The sequence below is a fragment of the Cyclopterus lumpus genome, chromosome 1 (genome assembly GCF_009769545.1).
Source record: "Cyclopterus lumpus isolate fCycLum1 chromosome 1, fCycLum1.pri, whole genome shotgun sequence".
NCBI classification, from domain to species: Eukaryota; Metazoa; Chordata; class Actinopteri; order Perciformes; family Cyclopteridae; genus Cyclopterus; species Cyclopterus lumpus.
This window is the reverse complement of record NC_046966.1, coordinates 7,495,790-7,523,032: the sequence shown is the minus strand read 5'-3', so window position 1 is coordinate 7,523,032 and position 27,243 is coordinate 7,495,790. Positions and strand designations below refer to the sequence as shown.

The 27,243-nt window shown below is 45.0% G+C and overlaps 2 protein-coding genes across 2 annotated transcripts in view; one reads left to right on the top strand and one right to left on the bottom strand.

The window, feature by feature from the left end:
- Positions 1–15,915, top strand: part of ube2o (ubiquitin-conjugating enzyme E2O) — a 28,299-nt gene extending 12,384 nt beyond the window's left edge. The window contains exons 2-23 of the mRNA XM_034533960.1: positions 875–934; positions 1,344–1,454; positions 2,006–2,103; positions 2,260–2,323; positions 3,904–4,047; positions 4,136–4,245; positions 4,346–4,496; positions 4,758–4,815; positions 5,831–5,993; positions 6,717–6,872; positions 7,787–7,941; positions 8,311–8,423; positions 8,669–8,797; positions 9,106–9,195; positions 9,279–9,597; positions 10,201–10,565; positions 10,658–10,838; positions 10,969–11,105; positions 11,407–11,610; positions 11,773–11,830; positions 12,121–12,937; positions 13,303–15,915. Coding sequence (XP_034389851.1) covers positions 875–934; positions 1,344–1,454; positions 2,006–2,103; positions 2,260–2,323; positions 3,904–4,047; positions 4,136–4,245; positions 4,346–4,496; positions 4,758–4,815; positions 5,831–5,993; positions 6,717–6,872; positions 7,787–7,941; positions 8,311–8,423; positions 8,669–8,797; positions 9,106–9,195; positions 9,279–9,597; positions 10,201–10,565; positions 10,658–10,838; positions 10,969–11,105; positions 11,407–11,610; positions 11,773–11,830; positions 12,121–12,937; positions 13,303–13,330 — 3,711 coding nt within the window. The 3' untranslated portion in view covers positions 13,331–15,915. The remainder of the gene's footprint in view (positions 1–874; positions 935–1,343; positions 1,455–2,005; positions 2,104–2,259; positions 2,324–3,903; positions 4,048–4,135; positions 4,246–4,345; positions 4,497–4,757; positions 4,816–5,830; positions 5,994–6,716; positions 6,873–7,786; positions 7,942–8,310; positions 8,424–8,668; positions 8,798–9,105; positions 9,196–9,278; positions 9,598–10,200; positions 10,566–10,657; positions 10,839–10,968; positions 11,106–11,406; positions 11,611–11,772; positions 11,831–12,120; positions 12,938–13,302) is intronic.
- Positions 15,916–16,646: 731 nt separating this feature from the next.
- Positions 16,647–27,243, bottom strand: part of LOC117728706 (sphingosine kinase 1-like) — a 32,919-nt gene continuing 22,322 nt past the window's right edge. The window contains exons 3-5 of the mRNA XM_034529499.1: positions 25,600–25,694; positions 24,599–24,714; positions 16,647–20,200 (exon numbers count right to left, since the gene is read on the bottom strand). Coding sequence (XP_034385390.1) covers positions 19,345–20,200; positions 24,599–24,714; positions 25,600–25,694 — 1,067 coding nt within the window. The 3' untranslated portion in view covers positions 16,647–19,344. The remainder of the gene's footprint in view (positions 20,201–24,598; positions 24,715–25,599; positions 25,695–27,243) is intronic.

Sequence of the window (27,243 nt, the reverse complement as noted above, 5' to 3'; positions counted from 1 at the left end):
AAACGAGTGAACTCAACTTTTACCAAAACGCATTGCGACGTGATTAAAGCGCCGGCTGTCTCAGAGGGTGGAGCCGGTCGCCCTTTAATCACATGGTCGGCGGCTTAAATGATTCTTGTTAAACTGTAGTTATAAAATATAGTTTTGCTACTTGATGAGCCTCCAATCTCACGGCTCTGTTACTCAAACCGGCCTTCCTGGATCATATTTAATCATCTCCAGGCGACAACGCTCCACCAACACAATTTTAATTCAGGGCTATTTTAACAGGCATAGCGACTCACTGCAAAGTGTGGCTCACAGGAACAAGGTTTCCCACTGCGACTCTGGGAGCTGGTGCCAAGTTTAGCCCACAGCGGCTCCTGTTTTCTAACCCGTGTCTCTCCGGGCTTGTAGTTCCCGATCAACGCTGTGCTGCCGCCATCTGTCCATCAAGCTGTTGGTTCCGTAGTTGTAAAACCACGTCGTTTTACAAGCCCTATTTTTATTTCAATGTTTGGATTAATAATTGATGGCGACGATACGTTTGCTGACTCCTTCAGTGTTCTCACACTAGAAGCTCGTGCCAGCCAGCTCGGTGAAATGCGTCTCTCTGTCTGGATGGCACAATAATTAGATCGGCTCTCCGGGGGCGTTACAGCTCTGCTGACTGTGCATATTGCGGTCTTCATGGCTGAGCGGGGACAAGACAAGGCTGTGACGAGTCACATCAGTAATGTCCTCGTGGTCTATGTTGGTTTCAAAGTTCTTCTCCAGAGTTCGTCACAGGGCCATTGATGTGAAGAGTTCACCTCTGCAGTTATCACAAGAAAAAGATGTTGCTCACCCAGCTGTGTTGGCCCCCATTTTCTAAACCCGTGTCCTTCTTTTTCAGCTGAAACTTGAAGATCGATGCATCGTCATTAGAGACATTGTGCGAAGAAATAATTCTAATGTAAGTGAGAAGATTCTTTTTCTCTATCGCTCTCCGATTTCACTTCACCTCCATCATTCTGACTTCTTTCTAGCTGTCGTTTCAATCAAGTCTCTCCTTCTCTTTGTTAGTCTTGTCACTGTTCACCGCTCTGTTCCATTTGCTGCATCAGACATGACTGGAATATCTTCGCAGGTCGACACCGACAAAACGCTAAGAGGAGGCTTTCTCTGTGAAAGCAATACACCTGAATAAACCACTTTTTTCTTTTGGTTGAAATAAAGCTTTGTGTTGTTCACAAAGCCATCAACCCAGTGACTCAGAAAAGTTTTTTTAAAAAGCTTACAAGCAATAGCCAGGCCCTCGTGTAGACTAACAGGATACTGCAGCAGTGACGGTGAACACTGAACTTGAATTTGTTGCATTCCAGGACAACCAGTGTGGTATCGTGACCAACATTGACATCGAGTGTGCAGTGAAACTGGTGGGAACAAACTGTGTTCTGTATCCAGTTAACGGCAAAGACCTGCAGTACATCTGGGTAAGACATTTCACCGACAGGCCTTTACACTCGCTTCATTTTACAGGTCTGTAATTCCCTGGAAATATCAACGTAATCTAGAGGCAATTATATCTCAACTCGCACATGAAAAGGGGTGTTTGCTCACCTGTGTACGGATGAATGATGATGAGTCAGTCACAGAAATCTGCTTCCAGAAGCTGCCGACACTGTTGCGTGTTAATGCAGCAACAGTAACATATGCCTGATGACGGCCTGTGTACTGAAATGAAGCCATTATCGTTATTATCTGATCAGTAATACAACATGACTTGTTAGTTCTTTCCAAGATATTTTTAGGAAACGACAGACAGATATTACAATACAATACACATTTAGCAATAATACATATTATTATAAGTGATTTAAAATGTCTTAAAAGTCAGAGCTAAGATGATGAAAGTGTTAACCCGGCACTTTTTGTCTGTCAGAGTAACGTGGACAATTATGTTCTGCAAGTAATTACGGTGCACTCTTGTTTTAACACGTCATAATACTTTGATAAGATAGTTTCCTTTTTGTGTTCCCTCTAGTCTTTTATGTACGGCGACTACATCGCCTTTGACTTCTGGCTGGGGAAAGTGTACGACCTGACTAATCACATCATCCTCAAGCTCTCCAACGGTGCCAGGTAGGCTGTCTGTCTGGCTGTCTGTGTCTGTCTGTGAGTGTGATTAAACTGTGACCATGTTGGAGTCTGTCGTCAACACGCTGTTACACATTCATCAGTGCCAAATCCAGTGACCATCAACCGGTCGTCGTCTCTTTCGCTCTCTTCTCTCTCCAGGTGCTCCATGAGTGTGGAGGACGGTGCCAAGCTTTACGACGTCTGTCCACATGTCAGCGATTCGGTACGTAGCCACAAGCTCTTATCTGTCACCTGATCGGGTACATCCACCCTGAGCAGAGCAGCTGCTGTGCCTAATTTCTACTTCTGCAGAAAAGCTTGCGCACAACACAACACTTAGGCGCAGAGCCGCAGGAGTATGAATCGGGTGCAAGAAGCTGGTTCACAGTCTGTAAATGGAGAGGAACTTTTAACTGGTTATGAAACCATCTCAATGTAATACCGATGTCTCCGTATGACCTCGCTAAGTAAACCAGACAATCAGCGAGATGATCGGCTATTTCTATATAGTTATTCTTAATGCTTAATATCGGTGCCCCCGGGTCGGGATTTTGCGCAAAATCAGATGGAGTCATGCAGGTTCACCAGAAACTGCTCCAGCTCAGGCCTCCAGCAGCAACCAGGTAAAGGGAGTATGGTGCTCGCAAACATAGCGCTTTCTTTTACAGCGACGCAAAAAAAAAAAAAAGAAGAAAGTTCCTTGTAGGGTCGGTCCTTGGGCCGCTTTTATATTCCCTGTTTATTAACACACTATCCAACTCCTGTCAGAATATATATACACAGATGTACGCGGATGATGCTGTAATCAGCTAAAAACAACCAAGAAGCTTTACGCATCCTATCATCTGCTATGTCTGATGTCCATGCTTGGCTCACTAAATCCTGCCTCCTGTTAAATGCAACAAAAAATGCTGAGATTGCAATGCCAGTGGAGTCACAACAACTCTTCCTTAGAACCGGAAGCCCGGCCGGCCCTTACATACACAGATTTCATCACAGGTTCGTGTGCATCATCCTAACTTCTAATTGGTGCTGAACTATCAAGGAGGAGGGTAATTCCATCTCCTTCTCTCTTCACAGGACTGAGCCCTGCAAGGCCAGTCCACTTTTTGATTAGACTATTCAATGACATATGGGTGTATTGTGAGAAGCAGACATTCCCAGACACAAACTTCACCTTCTATGCGTTATTCTGAACTCGGGATAACTCCGCCCTGACCTTTTTTAAGAGCCATGTCAAAAAGGTAGCGACCTACATCAAATTCAACCTACTAAACATCAGGCACATCAGAAACAGTTTGACAGAACACAGCCACATTCCTACATTCGATGATCTTCGCACATTTAGTGTACTGTCTGACCAGCTGGTCACTCACGTGCACAACAACAACACTCAAATCCATAGAATCTCTGTATAAGAGAGCACTCGGAGTCTTTGACAAGAAACCGCAAACCCATCATCACTGCCACATCCTGAACAAACATACGTTTTTAAGTGTTAACAACCTTATCAGCCTTAAAGAAGCCAGCATCATTTACAAAGCCCTAAATGGTCTGGGACCTCCTCCGCTGAACGAGTCCATCAAACAGAGACCTGTCTGCGGCCCTAGAGTCACCAGAGCCTCCGACAGAGTATATTGTACATTGTCCCTCTTGAAAATTGAAAAGTAAGGTTGTAAATAGAAATGTGCTACATTGCGAACGCAATGTGCTTAACTTTATTGTGAATTTGTTTTATAAAATACATCCTTGTGTCCATGTATATGTGATGTTGCATCCTTGTTTCCTGTGTTTGTTCTTCAGGGTCTGTTCTTCGACGAGGCGTATGGTTTCTACCCAGGCCAGGTCCTGATCGGTCCGGCCAAAGTCTTCTCTAACGTACAGTGGCTGTCGGGGGTCAAACCTGTCCTCAGCCGGAAGTGCAAGTTCAGGGTGGTGGTAGAGGAGGTGAGACGATGATGCCCGCCCTTTCTCCTTTTTATGGCCAACTGTACTATCTTAAATTGTCTCCATGGTGTCGTTGCGCTCTCCTCAGGTGAAAGTGGTCGAACTGAAGGTGACCTGGATCACGAAGAGCTACTCTCCCAACGGTTCAGAGGGCGTGTGTCCGCCCGCCTCCACCATCACACAGGAACATCTCTCCCGGTCGGTCTGAATATTCCTCTTCATGTCCTCAAATGATTTTCTGTTCGCAGAGCGGATACAACCTGAAACTGTAACTTGTTGCTGCGCTGGTTGGGTTTAGGGTGAGGCGTCTAGGATACTATGACCACACCCAGAGGCAGCTGGCAGAGAGGGCCCTTTATGTTTTCCCTGCCAAGGGGGACGCCACGTGCATCACCTGTGAAGGGCCCGAGGGTGCCCCCGTCCTGCCTGAAGACCCTGTGGCCAGAAAGGTGAGGATGAAATGCATTTATTTACTCCTACAGTTTTAATTGTGCTGAAGAACTTGTTATCAAAAGAAAGAAAAAAAGAATTTGCTTGATGCAGCCTGTTATCCCCTCCAGAGCTTGTTAACACGTAAATCACGGTGCCGGGTGTATTTTAAGAAAGTTGTCCTTGAACGTTGGATTACCCCCTCGGTATTACAGAGACTGTCAGTGCTGCGAAGCTGTGAGCAACTTTAACGAGAGTTTGTCTGTGTGTGTCTTATGCAGTTGAAACGGTTGTTCAAGAAGGATTCGGGGAAGAAGACTGAGAACGCCAACACACAAGGTGCCAAACCACACACTGCAGAGAAAACACAGTATCCAGAGAAACGTAGAGCGAACACACACACACACACACACACACGCATATGCTCTCAGTTGTCAGTGATGCCTCTAATATGAACTCGGCAAGACTCTGATGTTGATGAATTTCACTAACCTAAAAATAGAGCATTGTAAGTAGATCCAGACTGATACGTAGCCTGGGAAGATATTAATTGTAAGCTTTTTGCTCATCAAGGTTGTTTCTCTCAGATATCGGCTAATATTGTTCTAAGATGTTTTTTAGGTCCAGATTCTTTTAACTTTTGACTGATTGGTTGCGTAGTTTAAGATGATTCGGTCTTGTAAAACTCTTTTCCAACTAATGTCTCATCTGAAAATGCGGCTGGTCATCACCCTTAAGCATTCGTCAATCACATGATCAGTATGCAGAGCATTTGCTATTGGCAGGAAGACAGAAGTGAGAGCAGACGAATTTGGGTTTCATATGAACGCTGAATGTGAAATGTTAAGCATGATAAATATACTTTCTCTCTCATGCACACACTTATGGCGCTTAATCATTGTCAGAAAAGTGTGCATTATTTTTTTGCTTGCATCCTCCCTAAAGTAGCAGAGAACTAAGTGTCTCCATGTAAAGCCGAGTAGGAATGATTTAAAGTTCCTGTGAGACATCAGGCAGTCTTTTCCACAAATGGAGCTCGGCACTGAGGGAACAGACTAAGTGGATATTGAGCTGAAGTGCAGCACACTTCAGCTCAAAAGCATTCTGCATCTGTCTCGCGTGAACCAGGAAAATAGAGGATGACCATTTCTCTCTTGTAAAGCCGTAGCAAAATAAAAGCTGTGAGCTCATTGTTTTTCTCCCGTTTTCATTGATTTGCCACAGAGACTGGAAAATAAATCTAATGTGGTTTCGCTTCTGAATTATTTTGTGTTTTAGGTATATACTATTTCATCTCCTGTTTTAAATAGAAATTCCCTTAGATTTCCTAATGTGTACTTTTATCTCTCGCCAGGGGATCACTTATTAGAGAAGACAGGCTCGTCTCATCCCAACAACAACGGCTCTGTGGCGCCCATCCAGAACCTTCCGGACTCCCAGAACACCATCGACCCCTCGGCTGAACACTGTGAGCAGGACGCTGACGACGAGGCTGCAGAAGACACAGACGATACCAGGTCTGTTACCAGTTACGCGTTCACACGGACATGTTACGCTCATCTTCAGGTACTGAAGATACATGTTTTGGGTTTATTCTAGGAAACTGTCTCCATGCCTTAATGTAAAAAAAGAAAAGAAAAAAAGAAACATCATTTTTATTTTTGTTGTTGCCGTGAACAGACACAAGGTGCACATTCACTCACAGATATACACACACACACACACACGATCGATTGCATAATTTTCTTGGCAGCGATAATTTCTGAAAAACAATATACTGAAATAGCTTAACGGGACTTTTATTCCCTTGAATACAAGTGATGGGAATACGTTGCGTCAGTTTATCTGAGAGTCTTCCTCTGAGCTTTTTCTAAAAGTTACAATAGAGCTCGTTGAACCTGAAAAATGACCACGTAGCTGAATAATCAATCGTCTCTCAAGCATGGCCGTTCACAAAATATGAGGCGTACATTCTTCATTCAGACTCCTAAAAGATAGTCCAGTGCTGCTAAAATATGTCTGCAGGAGCTTCGGATAGTTCTACGTTAAGCCCAGTTCTTTTATCTGTGCTGTGGATGTAATTAACAGTTAGTCAGTTAATCCATTAGTTGATTGACAGAAAACTAACGAGCTGCCAAAGGGCTTAAGGGAAGTAATTTGTCATCAAAGCCGCCTAAAATTCTTTGGTCTGTTGAATAATTCCCAAGATTTTAAAAGAATGACTGTTGTCCTGGCTGCAGCTCTCTGACGTCATCGGCCAGCTCCACAGCCTCCTCTCAGAGCGGCGGCCTGGGGGTCAACCGCAAGAAGAGTGTCCCGCTTTCCATCCGTAACCTGAAGCGGAAGCACAAGAAGAAGAGGACCAAGTTTTCCCGCGAGTTCATGCCCGGAGACCGGTGGGTTAACGGCAGTGAGCAACACTCTGGCGTTCCTTCTCCGCTGTGGTGGCACTGCTTTTCACTTTTCTTTGTTTCATCCCTTCTCGTTTTCCTCTATTCATTTCTTACTCTCTGTAACCTACTTATCCTCTAACCTACTCATCAGACTACTTTCTCAAAAGTGACCAGTGATTGATTCAGTCGTTTTGACATTTGACAAATCCATAAGCCTGAACATTTAGTTCCCCCCACAACTGTTTCAGGACTTTGGTGTGAAAACCGTGTGTGTGTGTGTGTGGGTGTGTGTGTGTGTGTGTTCTCTTGTTTGTCAAAGGGCTCGTGTCTCGCTCTGTCTGACGGTGACACACTGGAGCTACACAGCAGCCTCACACACAAAGTCTTTCAGTGCCGACAACCGATTGTGTCATTTCCGTGACCGCACACTGTCACACTCGTCCTCAGTTGAGAAAGCCACGCTCTCTCATTTGTTCTACTTCAGCAAACAAACCACAACACTGCAGGTGTTCTGTTCTTTCCCATTTGGTTTTCCATGAAGATTCACGTTTTCTAAAGCAAAGCCCTTAAGCGTCAGTTTGACGACCTGCAGTCGGGGGATAAAGGGGACAGACGGGTTACTGTGGCATGACTCTGTTTCTACTAATCAGTGGAGCTGGGTGGCAGTGAGGCGGGACAAATTGATGAGGAAGAGATGAAAACTAGGGGCAAAAAATAGTTGCGATCAATATTAGCTGGCAGATATTATATTACCATTTAATACAATCGGTTACATTTAAAACCTCACTAAAAGCAACACACTTTTGATTTGAACTACATTACTGGTCTCTGTAGGAAGGAGGGGCGCTTGAAAAGCAGGTAACCACGCAGCAGTCAAAGTAGACTTTTTAAATGTCTTCCCCTTTGTTATTGTACAGGGTCGCAGTGGAAGTTGTGTCGACAAAGACCACAGCTAATGTGATGTGGAAGGACGGGCGGGTGGAGACGGGGATCCGATCAAATGACCTCATCCCCATCCAGCACCTCGACAGCCATGAGTTTTGTCCCGGGGACTTCGTAGTGGACAAACGACGTGAGGAAAATGAGTTTGATTAAAGACAATTTTTGACATTTTATGTTGTTTCACTTCTTCCGACCAGCGAAAACAAATCACGTGTCGGATTGGTGTCTTTGTGGACTGCGATGAGATTTATTTTTACAGAGGCCACTCTGCCACCTTGTACCTACAGTATCTAGGTCATTTTCTGAAACATGCCGAGTTTGTGTGTCCGTGAAATGAACTGAAGAAACAGGAACGTGCGTTCAAGACTAATGTTGCAGCAAACTAAAGTTTCCATTTAATTTAATTTTTTTAATAAATCATTCACAGAGTTAAAGTGTTTTGTGTCCATTGTTTTGCTCTCTAAACTGTGTACATGTGTTGTTTGTGTCTGTCTCTCAGCCCAAGCCCTCCAGGACCCGGGAGTGTACGGTGTGATCCAGTCTGGTGACCACAAAGGCAGAACTTGTGTCGTCAAGTGGATCAAACTCAACTCCACCAGCGACGACGTGGAGGTCAGTCAGGAAAACAAGACGGCAGTGCTTTTGTTTTAAAGGATGTGAAAAACCTATTTGTGGGTAAGAGAGGGAACATTTAAAAACAGATTGTTAGTATAATAGAGGGAGGAGAGGGCAGGTATGGGAAGCTATGTGTGTGTGAAACCCGACTACTGTCCTACATTGTTTTTATATCCCGCTGCTGTATGACTCTAAATGAAAAGGCCCAGTATTGTTTTTATTTATTGTTTGCTTTATTCCAGGTTTTCGGTATGGAGGAGGATGTCAGTGTGTACGACATCGCAGATCACCCAGACTTCCACTTCCGCACCACCGACATTGTCATCAGAATATGGAACTCAGAGATCGAACGCCGCGACTGCGAAACTGAGGTGAGAACAATCGCATGCATCGCAAATGTGCTTACTCTACCCTCATTGACATAGATGAGGTGGGCAAAATAATAGAAACGCCTCTCAGTTTAACGCAATGAACTTCAGAACCCCAAAACAACAGTTTGAACAAAAACTGACTATGCAGCCTTTTTTGCCGTTTTTAGCTCATAAACAAAGGACACTCGATGAGCTTTTCTTTTCTCAATAAACACGCATTATGCCCTGAGACCGCTTTTTTGTCTTGTTTACATATTGTGTTGCTGGCTGTTAATGATGGTCGTATTTCTACATTCACTTTCCCTCAGACGTCCGTTGGCCAGGTGTCCAGGGTGGACGTGAGCAGCAAAGTGGAGGTGGTGTGGGCAGATAACTCCATGACCATCGTCCTGCCACAGGTAAATGTGTTTTCTGAATGACTATGAATGACATTCATGACAATAGAAGGGAGACGCTGATGGTCTCCTAATAACACACACAGCACCTTTACAATGTGGAGTCTGAGATCGAGGAGACGTACTACGACTCGGTGGAGGAGACGAGCAGCGTCCTGTCCACCGAGGAGTGGGAGGACGAGAGCGACAGCTGGGAGACGGACAACGGCCTCACCACCGAGGACGACAGCCATGTCAACAATGCCGATGTCGTCGAGCCATCGACCCCGACCCCCACGGGCTCCGCTGTGTTTATCATCCCTCCTAAAGAGGGCAGCAAAGCTGGGGTCACCAGCCCCATTAAAGGAACCCCTGGAGAAGAGGGAGAAGCCTCGGTGGCTGCTGCTAGCCCTGCTTCTGGAGGAGGTGAGGAGCTTTTATTATGACATGTATATTATTGAACACAGCACTAAAAGACTGCGGGAACTTTCCCCCAGAACTAGAAACCAAACCATGTCTGTTTGATAAAGAGTCGTTAGGCGTTGACTCATTACAAAGTGTGCGAGACAACGCGGCGGTGCTGTGAATGAGAGAAAATAGTTATTTTATAGTCTCATGGCGATTACGTTCTAAAGCACAAATACAGCATCAAACGTTCAACAGATGATTTACTGAGCGCTCTTTGTTTCATTTTCCTCCTTTGTATTTCATTCATTACATCTATCATTCATCAGTAAATAGTATGCAGCAATACATGTTTTTAGATTAAAAGGGGGAGTGTGTTTACCAGTGAGCTCTCCTCAGTCTCCATGCAGACAACTATCGGTAGAAGGAAAAGCAGTCCTGAGACTAAAATGACCAAAAATGTGGACTCAAGTTCTTCAAAAGGTTCCTGCAGTCGAATATCTTTGACTTCAAGCATCTCTTGATGCTTTTATATCCCAGAAAACTTTATACCTGTGTCCAGTTTGACAGGTCTTTTAATTATAACTTCAAGAATGTGTTCACTTATAAGTTCTCCGTGCTCAGGAACCACTCCAGGAGCGGTCAATGGAGCGGAGAAGCCCAGTAAAGACGGGGCCTCTCGGGGCTTCAAGGAGCTGAAGGAGGCCCTGAAGATCCTGGAGAGCCTGAAGAACATGACTGTGGAGCAGCTCTGGACCGGCGGTTCTCCAACCTCCCCGACCTCTGCCGAACCCGCCTCCGCAACAAACGTAGCGAGTTCGGTGACGCCCACGGCCCCAGAGAAACCGACGAAGGAGAAGCGCTTCTTGGACGAAATCAAGAAGCTGCAGGAGAACCTGAGGAAGACGCTGGACAACGTGGCCATCGTGGAGGAGGAGAAGATGGAGGCTGTGGTGGAGGCAGGGGGAAGTGGAGGCGCGGGGACAGAGGTAGGCGCTGAAAGAATCCACAACGAGGCACAGTCGTAGGACTTTCCACAGAAGGGCAGTGCACATAAATAAGTATCTTACTTACTGTTCAGGTAGAGAGAGCTGGAGAGGAAAAGCCTCAGCAGGAGCCGCTGACACCGCTTGGTGGACAAGAGTGGCCCAGTGAGTTTCTCAGCGACACACCAGTACTGTGCCAACGGAGTGGTGGCAAACCCGGCGTCACCTTCACCAGTGCCAGGGGAGAGGTGTTCTCTGTGCTGGAGTGGGCTCCAGGTGAGAAACGTAGAGGTGGTTTTCTAAAACATTGAATCCCCCGCTCACACAAGCTAAGCTGTACTTGTTAATGTGTATTCCTTTCTGTATTGCTATTCAATCACCATCTGTCTGTACTATCTTTTTTTAGACACTCAATCATTTAAGAAAATGGAGTTCCAGCCAGCAGAGGCAAAGAAGTTCTTCAGCACAGTGAGGAAAGAAATGGCTCTACTTGCCACGTCACTGCCGGACGGCATCATGGTCAAAACATTTGAAGATCGCATGGTGAGTTTCCTTTTTCTTTTTCTTATTGACCTTTTTAAAAGCCCATACATTAGAAATCAATTTGCTTTTATTCTTGATCTTCAAAACAACAACAACAACAACAACAACGAGGAGGGATCATCTATGTTTAAGAAAGCAGCAGGGATTTATGGGAAACATGTTGAAACAAATGAATAATTTAATTTAAGCTATGATGCACACACACTTATCTTCTCCAACAGTAACCGCAGTAGTCAGTCCAGATCTCACTGAGCGCATACGTCATGAAATACCATAAAGGTCTTTGCTTTCTTCGACACAGGACCTGTTCTCATCTCTGATCAAAGGGCCGACTCGTACGCCCTACGAGGACGGTCTCTTCCTGTTTGACATCCAGCTGCCCAACATCTACCCATCTGTGCCGCCTCTGTTTCGCTACCTGTCGCAGTGCAGCGGCCGCCTCAATCCCAACCTCTACGACAACGGCAAGGTCTGCGTCAGCCTGCTGGGCACCTGGATCGGCAAGGTGAGTGCCGTTTTACAGGTTAATGCATGTAATGGGCTTTAGACAAAACAAGACATTTGTATACTCTTTGGAATATTTTATAGGCTAAAATAACATTTGAAATCCGGTATGAATCGCTAATTGAAAATGTCTCATGCTTTTTCGTGGTGATGTCATCCACAGGGCAACGAGAGATGGACCAGCAAGTCCAGTCTGCTGCAGGTCCTCATCTCAATACAAGGTTAATGCGTGCGCACTCACACACTCTCTTTCATCCTTCTCTTCTCTGCAGCACAAACATTTTTTATTCATGCATTTGCTCAGAAGGGCTCCTAGTGCAGCGTCTCACACACAGACATTACACCACTTCCATAAGACTCATGTGCAGTCTGGCCAGACAATCTAAGTCCAGATGATTCACTCATAGTGTTGAGCCAAATCTTGCTGACGCGTGTAAAACGTGTCTTCGGTGCGCGACTTTTTCACAAAGAACTTAAACTGGCGTTTTGCACATTTTGTATGTTTCCGCAGGCCTTATCCTCGTCAATGAGCCGTACTATAACGAGGCTGGCTTCGACAGTGACCGCGGCCTACAGGAAGGGTATGAGAACAGCCGCTGCTATAACGAGATGGCCCTGATCAAGATGGTCCAGTCCATGACGCTGCTCCTCCAGCACCCCGTGGAGGTCTTCAAGCAGGAGATCCAGGAGCACTTTGTTTCCAACGGCTGGCGGCTCGTCCACCGTCTGGATGCGTGGCTTGAGCTGAACGACGGCGCTGAGAGGGCCCAGGCATCGCACACGTCCTCCAGGGCTCAGCACTCGAGGGACCGACCCTCATTGGTGGAACCTCTGGACGAGCAGGGGCCCGTGGCGGTGGCTCACAGCAGCCCGAGTAAGCTGACTGGTGAGGAGGGGGTCACAGGAGCAGGAGTGACCAGTATAATGGAGGAGGAGCTGGAGGATTCAGGGCTGAGTCCCTCCACGACGGCGGCCTCTCAGCCGGAGCTGAGCCAGAACTCTGACTGCGACAGCATCCAGGGGAGCGCCTCTCTGGGTGGCGAAAACCGAGGGGGCTCCAAAGTCGCCGGCTCTGTCGTGCGCAGCGGGGCATCAGAGTCGGGTTCAGTCGTGGTTAGCGGAGGAGCCACGGGAAGTCAGCCAGTAGTGCGACCAAAGAAACGGAGAAAGAGCTACCGGAGTTTCCTCCCAGAGGGCAGCGGCTACCCGGACATCGGCTTTCCACTCTTCCCGCTCTCCAAGGGGTTTGTGAAGAGCATCCGAGGTGTGCTGCTGCAGTACCGAGCTGCGCTGGCCGCCGCCGCCATCCCTCAGCACACAGAGGACAAGTAAGTGCCTCCTCGCCGTTCCCCCGACCCACCTCTGCACTGTTTCCTGCTCTTTCGCTCCGCCTCTTGTACCTTTTCATCCGCCTCCAGCTGTAGAGGAGGATTCATTAGTTGTAGTCTGGCGGGACTGTCTGCACCCCTATCCAGAGCTGCACTGTGCCCCCAGCACTGCCCACATTGTTGTCCTCCATTTCTAGGTTTGTACAACTCCTGCTTCCCCAAACTCCACCTCGTTCTGCCTCCCCCCCTCCTCCCATAATCCCTCTGGATCAAACCACGACCGCAGGAGAACAGCATCTTCGATCAGCAGAGTGAGCCGCTTCAGGGTTTGAATGCACCTTGACAATGTCTTTGTTCTCCTTCAGTGTCTCTGCAGATGAGTGTGATGGATAAATTGGGGCTCACCCATTTGCACAAACCTACGGGAGCTACGCGGTCACACGGGAACCCTCATCTGTTCAAGGACACAGGTAAACACAGACATTTTTACTGGAGGCCATCGCGGACTCTCTCTTGACCTCAGCAAGACTTTGACTTTAGTACAGGTGTTGTGGATACAAATTTTAAAAAAGACTGAATGAGATGAAGAATCGGTGCAATGGACCCCCATCCGCCCTCCTCATCCACCTAGCCTCCAGCAGCACTCTGCCATACTGGTTTGGGATTTGCTGGATGAACCACTCAATCGGCCTGGGTAACGTAAAGCAGACTCGTGATCGTAGCTGCATTTGGGACGAGGTCAAAGATGGCTGAAAAACTGCAGCGCTCCCAGTTGCGGCTACCTGTAGCACTTCAACAAACAAATGCACATTCTGGTCTGGGAGAGGGGACGGATTCTTTTCAAATAGAAATCACTGGTTGTACGCTTTCTGCCAAAATGTTCTGTCAAACACACACACACACACACACACACACACACAATGTTCAAGTAGAGCGTACTGAATGTCAGTAAAACTGCCAAACGCAACCGCTTCACCACTTCCTCCACTATACTGTACTTGCTAGTGTTTTCCTTCGCCAATCACTCGCACTGAACCACGCAGCCAACACGAGTGACAACGTTTACATAGGAATCGCCTCCGGAGGTCGGACTGCTGAGCTGTTTGGTGTTTCGAGAAAGCCAGCCAGGCACAGGACGACAGTCAGGTGGCGCTCTGCTCTCTGTCTATGCGTGCATGCTCTGGTCAAAGCTTAACGCGGCTGCCGCCTCCTACATACAAAAGCTCCATTCACTTTCTGTAGTATTTAGCAAAGTTGTTCAACAAAATGGAACGTGTGCTTTTGGTGTTTTTCATGCTCATTAAGTTGTTTTACTCACAGAGGCTGAAGTGTTGGTTTCGGAGCAAAGCTTTACCCACAATGCTCCACTTTTCTGTGCCGGAGATGAACCCCCATCACATGCGAATGACACAATTTAAAGATTAGCATAGAAGAAAAAACAACCCACATACAGCATCCATATCGTCATTGCGTGTCAACATGTTGCCTTACTTGAATTGTTCTTACTAATCTCAGATCATTGTGTTCGGAGCTGCTCGTGTCGTGCTTTAGACATTGAACTATACAGGCCGAGACACACACAAACCACTAGAACCCCGATCCAGTGTTTTCCTCCTTAATAGTGCAGATCTCTGATCAGTTGCCTCTTTTTTCAGTCTTTCACACTGCGGCAAACGCTGTAGATTTATTTTCTTCCAAATTGCACGTGCAGAGTTTGATAACAGTAGAATACAAACTACTCTGTGTGAGACTGAAGGTTTGTTGATATTATTATTATTTATTTTTTTCACTGACTTCAGCGTCTAATCCCACGAAGGCGACTGGCGACCCCACTGACGAGGGGAAATCTCATGCAGACGAAACTTAAACTGACAACTCGTCTGCTTTTCTTTGTTCACTCTGGGTGAAAGAAATCAAGGTTTTCCTCACAAGTTCCCATGAAACTTTGTCACAGATTGTGCTGCAATTTTGTGAAAAAGTGAAACTCCCCTTTGGGTCCAATTGTGCTTCCTTGGAAACTGAGAGCAGTCTTTGTTTACATATTTTTAAATAACTGCATCCCGCCTTCAACATAATGCTCTTTTTTTTCTTCTTTTCTTCAAGATATTATTATTATTATTATTATTATTATTATTATTAGGTCAGACGAACCCCTTGTGCTTGCTATCCCCTGTGAATAAACAAGAGCGCTGGTATTTTACTTGAACTAAGAACCTCAATGCTGAAGTGTTTCTGAATGAGTTCTGTTGTGACGGGAGAAGATTTGCTGTGTTTTTAAAGCGAGTTGACAAATGAGGGTGTTTTGTTTTGCTTGGTCTTCCATCCCCTCGCCCGCGACTCTTGCTGCTGTTTGTTTAAAAAAAAAAGAAGAAGAAAAAAAAAAGAAAGAAGTCCCAGTTCTTGGAGCTTTGTGTCTTCAGTGGTCCGAGGACACAAAGAGTTTGGGCCTCGGTTACGGCTCCTTCGGTTCACACATTTGTCATCGGTGGCAGAAAAAACGAAAAATGTGAAGCTGTCTCGGTAGATTTCGAAGCAAATTATCTGGCAGGATATCAAGCACATGATGTACAATTTTCTGTGTGTGTGTGTATTATTCAAATTTAAACCATTGTTCCTATTATTACTGCAAGGAGTTTGTTTTACAGCCAAAGCATGTAACATGTTGCTTTAAGCCTTTTGACTGGGCGACACAAGACTTGACTGTACGATGTCTGCATTTCCACAGTGGCCTGTTATTGATATACTTAAAAAAAGAAAAAAAACTAAGTTATGATTTGTAGCCTGATTCCCTCTGTACAGATGTCATGACTATATTGAAATATATAATTACATACAGTATATATTTAACACAAACCAGAGTTCTGACAAGTCAAGTGGACGCTTGGAGCATATGTGTACAAAATGCTGAGTATTGTACTTATGATTTTGTTTTCATTGCATTAAGACAGCTGTATGTGTATTAAACTTTGCAAGCAGTACCCTGGTGACATTGTGGCTTATGTTTATTTGGATCCCCTATGTAGCGACTGCAGATGAGCCTTTTCTTATTAAATCGCAGGAAAACAACAAGGACTTGATCCTGTTTGAGTAACATTAGCCCAAAACGACAGTGCCCAGCTGTTTTTAGGAAGCTACCAACGTCCCTTTTGTCCTTTTCGTAATGAAACTGTGTGACTTCTTGTTGATGATGATGATATATCTGCTTTAGGAACCAATCGGCTTGGTGTCGCACAGAGAAGGGAAGCACAAACAACTAACTGTTGGTTTTGGTGTTTGTTGGCGATGACAAAAATGCAGAATAATGCCACTTATAATTAAAAAAAACGTATGATTTACCTACATATGGGTATGTATTGTTCAAGTGCAGTTTTGAACCAACAAAATGCTCCCATGATTATGCTTTATTTATTTAATCTCTAAGGCTTATGAAGAAAGGTAATAGTACGCATAACTCTTCTGGTACAGAATATACATTCATTGAAAAGGTGTGTTATTGGTGGTTTCAGTCCATTGTCTGGTCCTCCTGCACCACGTGTAGCAACTACACCACCTGTCTGCACCTTTTGTAAAGTGAGGACGATTACAGCCGCGAGTTTAATTGTGGCTTTTGGACAAAAACGATCATAACTGTTCTGCCATCTGCAAATACATATTTCGTGCCCTAAAATCAGACGCAGGCAGTGTTTCACAAACTAAAATCTCAGACAGGTTGTTTGTCATCATTTCTTGTTTATTTCCCCCCCAAATCAAAGTGGAACCCCAGCAGAAGGTTTCATTTGATTGTAGAAAAGTTACAGACATTTGTCGAATGGAAAAATAGATCTCTGTGAATAAAGAATCAATCATTCAATGTGTGCCAGAAAAAAATTCAAATGACTAATGTTCCCTTCACCATAAACGTTTAAACACACAAGACAACGATTGAGAAGCGGCAGGGAAAGATGTAAACAGCAAATCAAGTCAGTTTGTTTCTTCTGCCGCGCGGACACAAACATCAGGTCCTTCCTCCTCTGACGCTTCAGCACATATAGATTTCTCGTTATTGAAAAGCTGAAGACTTCCCTCGTAGTAATTGAGGAGGCGTCACCATGGCAACAGCATTAACAGCACGGTGCCACAATTGCACTTATTTTACTGACATGTGGACAGATGTCCAAAGTGTCCCTTCCTCCAAACGGATCAGTTTTTTAAACTGATGAGAATTCAGTGAATGCACCGCCGCGTTCAAACCACCAGGCGGCAGCACAATCAAGGCACATCAAACAGTTAAAAGGACCACTGCATACTGCATCCTCACAAGAAACCCGACTGCATAGAAAATAAAGTGTGTGAGAAAGGGGTCTGGATCAGTAGCACTCTGGTATAAAAAATATTATTGATATTCATATATTTGATATGTGGGGTCACGAGCAAACGCCCATAAATGCACAAAATCATGATCATAGTAGGAAAAAACAGGTCGACATACTGGCTTCATTTTAAGAGGTCGGAATCCTAAAAGGTTGTGAAACCCGGTGTGGGTCCATAACCGACCACATCTGTCTGTTTCCACCGAGCGCCCGAAGCTCGTCGGCTGGATTCCTGTTGCAGACCGAATTTAAACCTTGAGGACAGAAAATCCAACTCGATTGTCTCGTGAAGGCTTCAAAACAGCGTTGGCAAACAAATGTAGACTGTGCAAAAAACATGGAGAGAAGAATATCTCTACAATAAATACATCTTTTTGGTCTTTCGCAATTAAATTCTTTACAGTGTCAAACGCAGACGTGCTGATTAAAACAACAAACATGACACATCCACGGTGTGATTATGTTGACATAGCATACTGTTTTACCGTGTGTGTGTGTGTGTGTGTGTGTGTGTGTGTGGGGGGGTGGGGGGGGGGGGGGGGGTTGCTAAAGCTCCCAAATGATTTATTGCTGTGAGCAGGAAGAAAAGGGGCGCCCTGCCTCATGCAGCATTTAACAAGTCAATATTATTCCTCCTCCTCCTCCTCCTCCTCCCAACGCTCACCAATGTCCTCTTTCCGCCAGCTTGAACCCCTCTAAAGTCCCGTGTTTAACTCCGAGTTCATTTCACTTCCACGCAGACAAGAAAAAGCTGATCTCTTTGGGTCCACATCAGATTTTTGTAAAATGAATGCAACGTACCTCCAAAAGAGATTTGGATCACAATTAAAAACGCATTTACACATCTGACTTTACTGCTCGTGTAGGCCGAAGCCTCAGTCATCATGTTCCTCTGTTAAAGCTCAACGGTGATGATTAGTGAGTCTCCCTTAGGGGGGCGTGTGCGTCTGAATACCAGCTGAGGCCAGAGACACTGGAGCCTGCAGTGGTGCTTAAAGCAGCAGATGAATGGATGAAAGCAGAAGATTTACTCGCATTCCCCCAAAGGTGCTGTTTTGTAGTTAAATTAAAGAGTCAGTTCAACCCTACTTCAAGTAAACAAACCCCAGTATGGTCTCTTTGACCTCTCGTGGGATCTAGTCAAGCAGATCGTTTGGTTTTATTTCAGCAGGCTTTAATGTCTATGAGATTTCTGCATTGATAGCAACAAGGTGGTGAATGGTATATTGTTTGCGATGCATGGATTTCCTGACAGGCTATGCTGTTACTGTTTAATATCTCTTCAAGTTAAAAATTAATAGTTATATTTACCAATGTTTTATGCATTGATGCCTTGAGTGTTTGAGGCTCTCAATGTTCAATAAACAATCATCTCTGTTAAAATGACAACTCCACGATCACATCCCCACTTCCTCATATTCACTGCAACACACACACACACACACACACACACACACACACACACACACACACACAGTCTCACAGTCTGCAGTGGAGCCTTTAAGGCATAAATCCCACCGTGCCATAATTCATGTCCATGAAAGGTGACACTGGAGGCTAAAGATGGGGGTGGATTTACTTCATCACAAGATGAAACATGTTTTATCTGTGAAGTGATACCAACATGTCTGCAGAAAGTCCCAAAGTGTTCAGTATTTCATAAACAGAGGCATGAAACTATTCAAAACATGTTTTAAACCTCAGTATTTTTTTACAATAAGCATTTATTGATGGTCATTTTCACTTTATTCCTGTTTTTTTTCTTCCATAACGTCCTTTTTTAAAAGTCTGTGAAAAGAAGTAAGATGAAAAAAATATTTGAAGTATTGAAGTAATAATTACAATTATCTTGTCTGCATTGATTATTAAGAATATTCCTTTCAGAATGCCTTTCTATTAATTTAATATTGAACACCATGGGTCTCCATAAATAGCACTTGTCTTAATATTGCATGCTTTCCTACTGAAACATGGCGTTGCAGATAACAGTGAATGAGTCGTACGTTCTCCCGCCGCGGGCCAGTTCTGAGTTGAAGAGCATAAATGTGTTTATTGTGCTCATCCAGTGATTAACCTCGCCAGGCCTCTGTGTACCTCCGCTTGCACCGGCCCATAGTCCACCACTTCTCCATCTACCGTTATTATCCCTTTGGGTGAATGTGGCTCCAGCCTGAGCGCCCGCACCTTAGCGTGCACCAGATGCTGACAGTTAGTAGCCAGATGTGCCCCCTTCTCCATAGCCAGGAAGAGCTTCAGCAGGGCGGCGCGCGATATCCCCGCTCTGACGTAGAAAAGATGGATGACGCCGTCGTCCGAGGTGGCGTGCGGTGCCGCCAGCAGGTCCTCCGCCAGGTGGGACTGGTACATGGCCAGCATGAGGACAAAGTCTTCCTCCGTCACCACCACCCAGTCGCTGGGCAGCGGCTGGTCCAGAGGCGGCAGCAGGGAGTCCGGCGGGCCGCCGAGGGCTTTGCAGGTGCTCTCCGTCCTCCTCACCTTGTGGGAGTTGTTGGAGTGGCAGGAGTTGTGGAAGGTGTTCTGGCGGGGAGAGTCTCCGGACGGGGCCACGGAGGAAGCCTGACCGTTACAATGCCGCGCCATGTTGTTTCCTGAACCCTCGTCCTCGCTGTGGTCGTCCTCGCTGGCGGGCAGGTAGGCCAGCTTGCCCTTGTAGACGCGGAGAGAAGCCAGCCTCACCAGCGTGCCGACAGTGAACCGGGCGGCTCCGACGTGACGGTACTTCTCGCTTTCTATGTCCACGTCGGCCACGAAGCCCCAGGCCATCGACAGGAAGGAGAAGAGACGAGGGCCGGAGGAGAGCTGGATGGAGACCAGGTCCATGTGGGCCACGAGCCCTTGGCAGAGCAGGAAGCCGCAGCTGACCAGGAGCTCCTCAGTGGACACCAGCGAGGCTCTGGAGGAACCGAGGAGGAGACATGAGAGTTAGTCAGAGCCGGACCCTCAGCCTTCTCCTGATATCTGAACTACAGAGCTAAGAAGCTGTGCTCTTATGAATTACATGGGAAAGGGGTTTAAATGGCCATCATGACGGTCATTACAACGTGTTGAGACTTCTTTGTAAAGGAACATTTGACCCTTTTAAAAAGGACCATTTTAAATTTGAATTACTCCATTACCTTGAATTCTTGAAGATGACTTCACGCCGGAACGGAGAATCCGAACAGAGTAAATCCTCAATGATTTGAAGTAAAGGAAGTATTTGCGCTCACCTCAACTTGCACAGACTGGCAGGTGTTTTACAGAGTAAGATTTGGGAAACATTTTTTAAGAAGTTCTGAGCAGTCCACTAGACAACTAAGAATTTGATTATATACTGCAGGCGTTGTGCTTTTGTTAAACCTGATCTCCGGATCTCCTGGATTATCGTGTCACCGTGGAGGTACGAATTCAAAGTAATAAGCGGTCATTGGAGTTAATTGAAACCTAATTTTGTGTGTTAAGGCCTTTTTAAAATGAAAACATTTTTTTTCGCAATATTTTTCATTCAGTGTTTACTTGTTCTTGGTTCGTTTGTAAAAAGTCGGAGTGAACGAAAACGGACCAGAACGAAAATGCTCTAACAAGACAAAGTTTACGAGCACACAACTTCCGCATGTCCCGCTGTGTTCATACAGAAAGAGAACCGACTTCTGCAGAATGCTGCTGCAGCTCCCGAATAATAGCAGCAATTTCCTCAAACAGTGGATTGACGAATCATTTCAGCCCCCGAGCAAGGTGCCACAATTAAGACTCTAGCTTCAGAAATAGGATGCAGACACCAAAAATCAAAGCAGGATGGTGCACTTAATATTTTTGGGTAAGGAAGTGGGTTGAGGCTCGTGCGTGTCTTGGGAAGTGAGCTGTACGAGGAGTGTTATACAATAGTGAGGTAACTGTGACCTTATTGTGTGATCATAAAAAACAGAGAGGGTAGATGAGGAGGCCCATGGAGCTATGACGAGGGTGGTGGGGTGGTGGGGGGGGGGGGCGGCAGTGGGCTCAACGACAAATGTTGAAGGCTGGACAGAATCAGCTTATGGGCCTTCAGACATGACAGGCCAGTCAGACAACAAAGACAACCCCATCTGGGAAATCATAGACAGAGGTGGAAGGTCATGATAACAGCCCGAACACACACACACACACACACACACACACACACACACACACACACACACACACACACACACACACACACACACACACACACACACACACACACACACACACACACACACACACACACACACACACACACACACACACACACACACACACACACACACACACACACACACACACACACACACACACACACACACACACACACACACACACACACACACACACAGAGATTTGCCTTCTGTTACCACCCACAGCCAATTACAGTGATGACTGGATGTCTCAGTGGAGTTCACTGGCAGTGGCCCTGCAGATATTTCCATATTCATCATCCTGAATTTATTCACCAGTCCGACTATCCAAACAGTCTCATCTACATTTCCCGCGGCTCTGTTTCTTTCTAATCTTTGAAATCATTGGGAAAAAAACGTCAAAGGAATAACAAGATTGACAACTCGCCCGCTGCACCTGGGATTGGTGCTGGAAAGTAACAAAGTACATTTACTCGAGTATTGTACACAAAGTACATGTTATGGGAATGCCATGCGCTTTGCAGGTATTTAGTTATGAAGCAAACATATCAGACAAACTGAAACTTTGACCAGATGGTGGCGCTAGGTGAGTCAAGGGATGTCAACACAATTCATCCTCAGGAGGACCTGAACATCGGTACCAAATGTGTTAGCAATCCATCCAACAGTTAGCACGGCTAAAAATGTACAAGTTATAAACATACAGCACACGGCTAAATATTAAACCGGCAGTTCTTCTCAGATGACGCACCAACACATATCTGTGAATCCTACATTTCTTTTGTTTTCTTTACTTCCCCATTCATCCTCTCACGACCCCTCAGATTTATCTTGTAACCGTTTGAAGGGCGCCCGACCCTTAGGTTGGGAACCACTGGATTAAACCAACTCTGTATAAAGTAAGTAAAATGTTTGAAACTAGCTACAAATGCTAACATGGTCTCATAAAATAGTGTCACAGGGGCCACTTTTCAGACTGAAGACCAGTAGACTCGTTTTAGCTACTCACGGTGTACCTAATAAAATGGCAACTGGGTTTCAATAAGCTCCTCATTTGTCCAAAACCCCGTCCTTGAATTGCAAGCTGTTTATGCAGTACCTGTGAGCCACCAGAGGAGGGAGACTCCCGCACACCACAGCGTTCAGAGGATGCTCCAGCTCGTGCTCATTATGTTTGTGGACACATTAAAGTCTCACTCAGCGAACCTGTTCACAGCATTGCATAATACCAAATACGTTCTAGGTGTCACTCATTTGATCCACGTAGCCTCAGTGAACCCTACATTCAGCTGGGAATAATACCAAACACACTCTGGCCACTGCAGGACGGCCTGCTGCAGCCAGGGAGATGTTCTGGATGTGTGAGAGGAGAGGAAACAATGCAGAGTCTGGTCCCTTCCTCTCATTGTTGCTGCCGCTCTGGCAGTAAGACCATTGTTTGATGAGAAGCTGATTGGCAGATGCAGTCGAAGTGATGAATGAACGTGGCTCTTCGGTGAAGACAGAACCCATCAGCGTATGCAGCTGTTTCGATTCATTTCATTTTACTGTGACTTTAATTTTGATTCATCTTTTTTTAGTCAGGAATCCCACTGCAGCACATAAAGGTTGCTAACAAGCAAAACAACTAAATCAAACAAATACACTGAGATACGAAATGACAGATTAGAAAATAAATAAAATAGTAAAAGGGAAAGATAAAGCCCAATGTGACCTACTAACTGTAGGAGCAGCTTAAAAAGAAAGTGCCTCAAAGCATTTCGTGAGTTTTTTTTTTGTTAATTCCCCACGTGACACCAGGTGAATTAAGTAATATAATATTCCATGATACAGTCCTGGCACTGAACATTTCCTGCACCGCAAACTGTGGCGCTATCAGGGGTGTCACAGCAGATATCAAGGTAAGAAGATGGAGGGATATTGAACACGTTTTGCCTCTTACAACTCAGCATGCTCTCTGTTTTGTGTTCAGTTTGTTGTGTCTTTCAGTCTCTCTGTTTCAGTCGAGACCATTTTGGAAATATTTCAGGGGCAGATTTGATGACTTCTCATGACTTTGGGGATTCCTGTCCTTGTTCGTCAAGTCAACTTTTAAATATGTCCAGTACTTTGATTTACGACGTGCAAAACTAACAACATTCTACTCATAGTGAATCTCCAAATCTGATCTGTTGCCCTTCTTGTTAATCAGTTCGCTCCTCCTCCTCCTCCTCCTCCTCCTCCTCCTCCTCCTCCTCCTCCTCCTCCTCCTTCTTCCTCTTCCTCTTCTTCCTCTTCCTCCTCTTTCTCCTTTCTGTCCTTCAACTTCTCCTTTCTGCTCTGTGTTCCGGCTGAATGAACTTCAAACAATCACTCAAATTAGCAAATGATTAATAATTGATAGAAGAGATGAGTGCATTTTACACTGAAAAGGCCCCAGCAGGCTGGCCCATACAGCCCAGTGAAACCGTGGATAAAACCATTGTGACATCTTCACACAGTAGTCATTGTGTCTGGAGCGTTTTACACTGCAGCACAAATACCTGTGATTCTATCTCTATGCAGGTGAGATGCACCCTCCTCTGTACTACAGTACAGGCTCCAGTGAAGTGGGCCAGACTCAAGAGGATTATGGCCTTCAGCAAGTCCTTGTCGTCATGGCTTCCACTGTACATTTTGCACTTGAGAATCAAAACGGGCCGCGTTAGTTTCCTGTCGCTCTGCCTTTGGAGCACCGATCACATGGTTGGTTCTGAAACCGACCCCTATTGCATAACCAGATTTTAACTGGATTTATTTGCATGCTGTAAATTCATACTATGCTTACGCAGCACTGCGCCTGTTACTATGTGGACCAAATATGCTACCTCACTGGTTAGACTGGTTTCTGTGGAGCTCGGAGTTGTGGGTTAATCTCGACAATATCCCGATTTTCCCAAAGCTTCCACACTTTTAATGTTCTTATCTACAACCAAGAGCTGCAACTACTCATTGTTTTCATTGTTGATTCAATATTTTTTTCGATCAAATCGATTAATCATTTAGTTTATACAATGTCAAGAGTCTTGTTTGCTCAAACAACAGTCGAAAATATTAAAATGTACTATTATGTATGACAAAAAGAATCCCAGGATGTAGGTACATTGGTGTTTTTGTGCAGGATTCTTCTTGTGGCTCACCCAGAGTAGTGGTGTACGGATGCAGCCAATGCGTTGCCTGATCCACCAGGTAGGATACCCAGCGGGGTCCGGACGGCCTCGGCCCAGTCTGGTCTCTCCAGCAGACCATTGATCACCTGACAAATGCAGGAGACACAGCCTCGATCAGGCGGACAGAAAGAAATAGATCCTAAGTTGGCAATGCTTTCCAGCGTGTCAAAACTCAATGCTTTTATGACTTTTAAAACTTTTTTTTTAATTCATGCAAAGTTCATGTAGCGCTGCTTGTGTTTTATACACAACTCTTTTTTGTCATTCATCAAAAGAAGCAGTAGAAACTTCAGTTTTTAAACTGAAGTATAGAAATACTTGAGCATAGAGCTCGTGTTTAACTAGTATAAACAAATTCAAATGATATCCAGAACTTTGCTCTATAAATAAAATTGGGAAAGGTTCCTGTCACAGTTTCAAAACCCCAAACAGACTTTCTCCAGGTTTTAAGTAATTTAATATTTTCACTTCATGTATATTTCACACCTATATATATACTGTATATATATATATATATATATATATATATATATATATATAAAAAACACATGCAAGCAACGCATTTAAAACTGCATGTATTTAAAAGGAGTTTCATTCAGTTGTTCAGTCTTAAAATGTCCCTTTTATATACATACACAAACAAATGTGCAGCGTGAAGCAACTTACAAATAATTCTATTGAATCGAGAGATTTAGCTGGAAAGTAAAATGACCCTAAACGTTATGTATTGAACATTTATATTTAAAACTGTACTGAAAGCATTTTATAATTGATCATTATCATCTTGATACACAACAGGAGGTCTCTAATGATGACAGCAGTGTTGACTTTTAGCGTGCTGCACTAATGTGTGTGAGCGTATGAATGTAGTGCACGTGTCTCTCTTTAATGAATGTAGTGCACGTGTCTCTCTTTAATGAATGTAGTGCACGTGTCTCTTTAATGAATGTAGTGCACGTGTCTTTCTTTACCTCAAACAGAAGGCCATCTCCAGACATGATGACCAAAGCGTCCCACTGTGACAGGTCGGCCTCCTTCACCAGCTCTCGGGCGTGGTTCTGCCGCTCTGCAAAACATTAACACACACACACACACACACACACACACACACACACACACACACACACACACACACACACACACACACACACACACACACACACACACACACACACACACACACACACACACACACACACACACACACACACACACACACACACACACACACACACACACACACACACACACACACACACACACACACACACACACACACACATTTTAATGTAAAGTGTGTTTTCAAACAGGTTTGTCTTTTCTAGAGAAGAAAGTAAAAGAGAACTTTGCACTGTTAGTGTCCTCTGTCCACAGATAGGTCAAAGTTCAAGGTCAGCTCAGGTGAGGGAGGCATTTCTGAAGGTTCTTTGCTATCAGCAGCTCAAGTTGCACATGACAATAATACGTACGTCTTATTTAAATAGCATTTAACCAACGAACCAAGAACGTCATTGTCATTGTGCAAGCACGATGAAATTGTTGTAAAAGACTTCACACGTATTTACAAGGGATGAAAGATTAGGATTTCAAGTCCCCGTCCTAACTCCCAAGTATCACTGTGGGAGTGAAAGCTGATATATGGTTTTAAATGAAGCGCCTATCACGCTGCCAATTAGATCGGAACAACTAAATTACCCAGGAGCACTCTGTCAAATGAACCTGGGGCTCAATGATCTGATGAAGCAGGGACTATAAAACCAGACCTATTAAACATTGAAGGTTATTCAAAATACAGAAGAGGAAATGTAAGTATTGGATTTTGGCAAATAATTTCCTCAACATTATTTATTATCTGGGAGTCATTGCAACAATGATTCACTTTACGGGTCTGTAACTTCCTAGAAGTTTTCCGGAAGAAAATAAATCATAGAGACCGCCTTTAATTAGTTCACATTCAATAATCATAGTGTCTTTAATTAGTTCACGTTTAATTAATTAATCCCAATGAATTGCTTGTATATCCTAGAGAGTCTTCCACTCGGTGGACAGCAGGCACTATGATGGAATATTTACTTTTTGGTTATGATCTGACTTTTGATACTGATAAACCTTTCAACTGTATGTGAGGTTCTGGTATTTAAACTTCGCTGTCTGTTTTCAAGGGATGAATCCGTCCGTCTCGGCATCCCTCTCCCTCTCTCTCCCTCTCTCTCCCTCTCTCTCCCTCTCTCTCCCTCTCTCCCTTTCCCCCTCTCTCCCTCTCCCCCTCTCTCCCTCTCTCCCTTTCCCCCTCTCTCCCTCTCCCTCTCCCTCTCCCCCTCTCCCTTTCCCCCTCTCTCCCTCTCCCTCTCCCCCTCCCTCTCCCTCTCTCCCTCTCTCCCTCTCTCCCTCTCTCCTCTCTCCCTCTCCCCGTCCTCCGTCTGCAGGTGAAAGGGCAGAAGGAGTGCTGCGAGGTGTGAACGAGGTAAGTGAAGCACAGCGGACATCTTCAGTCACAGCTTCAGTCATAACCCTCTCCTCTCAGCAACACTCAAACCCCCCCACCAAGTCTCTCAACTTTTTCACATTATTCTTCTTTATTTCTCATTTCTCTTTTAAAAAACCTTCATTCTGAT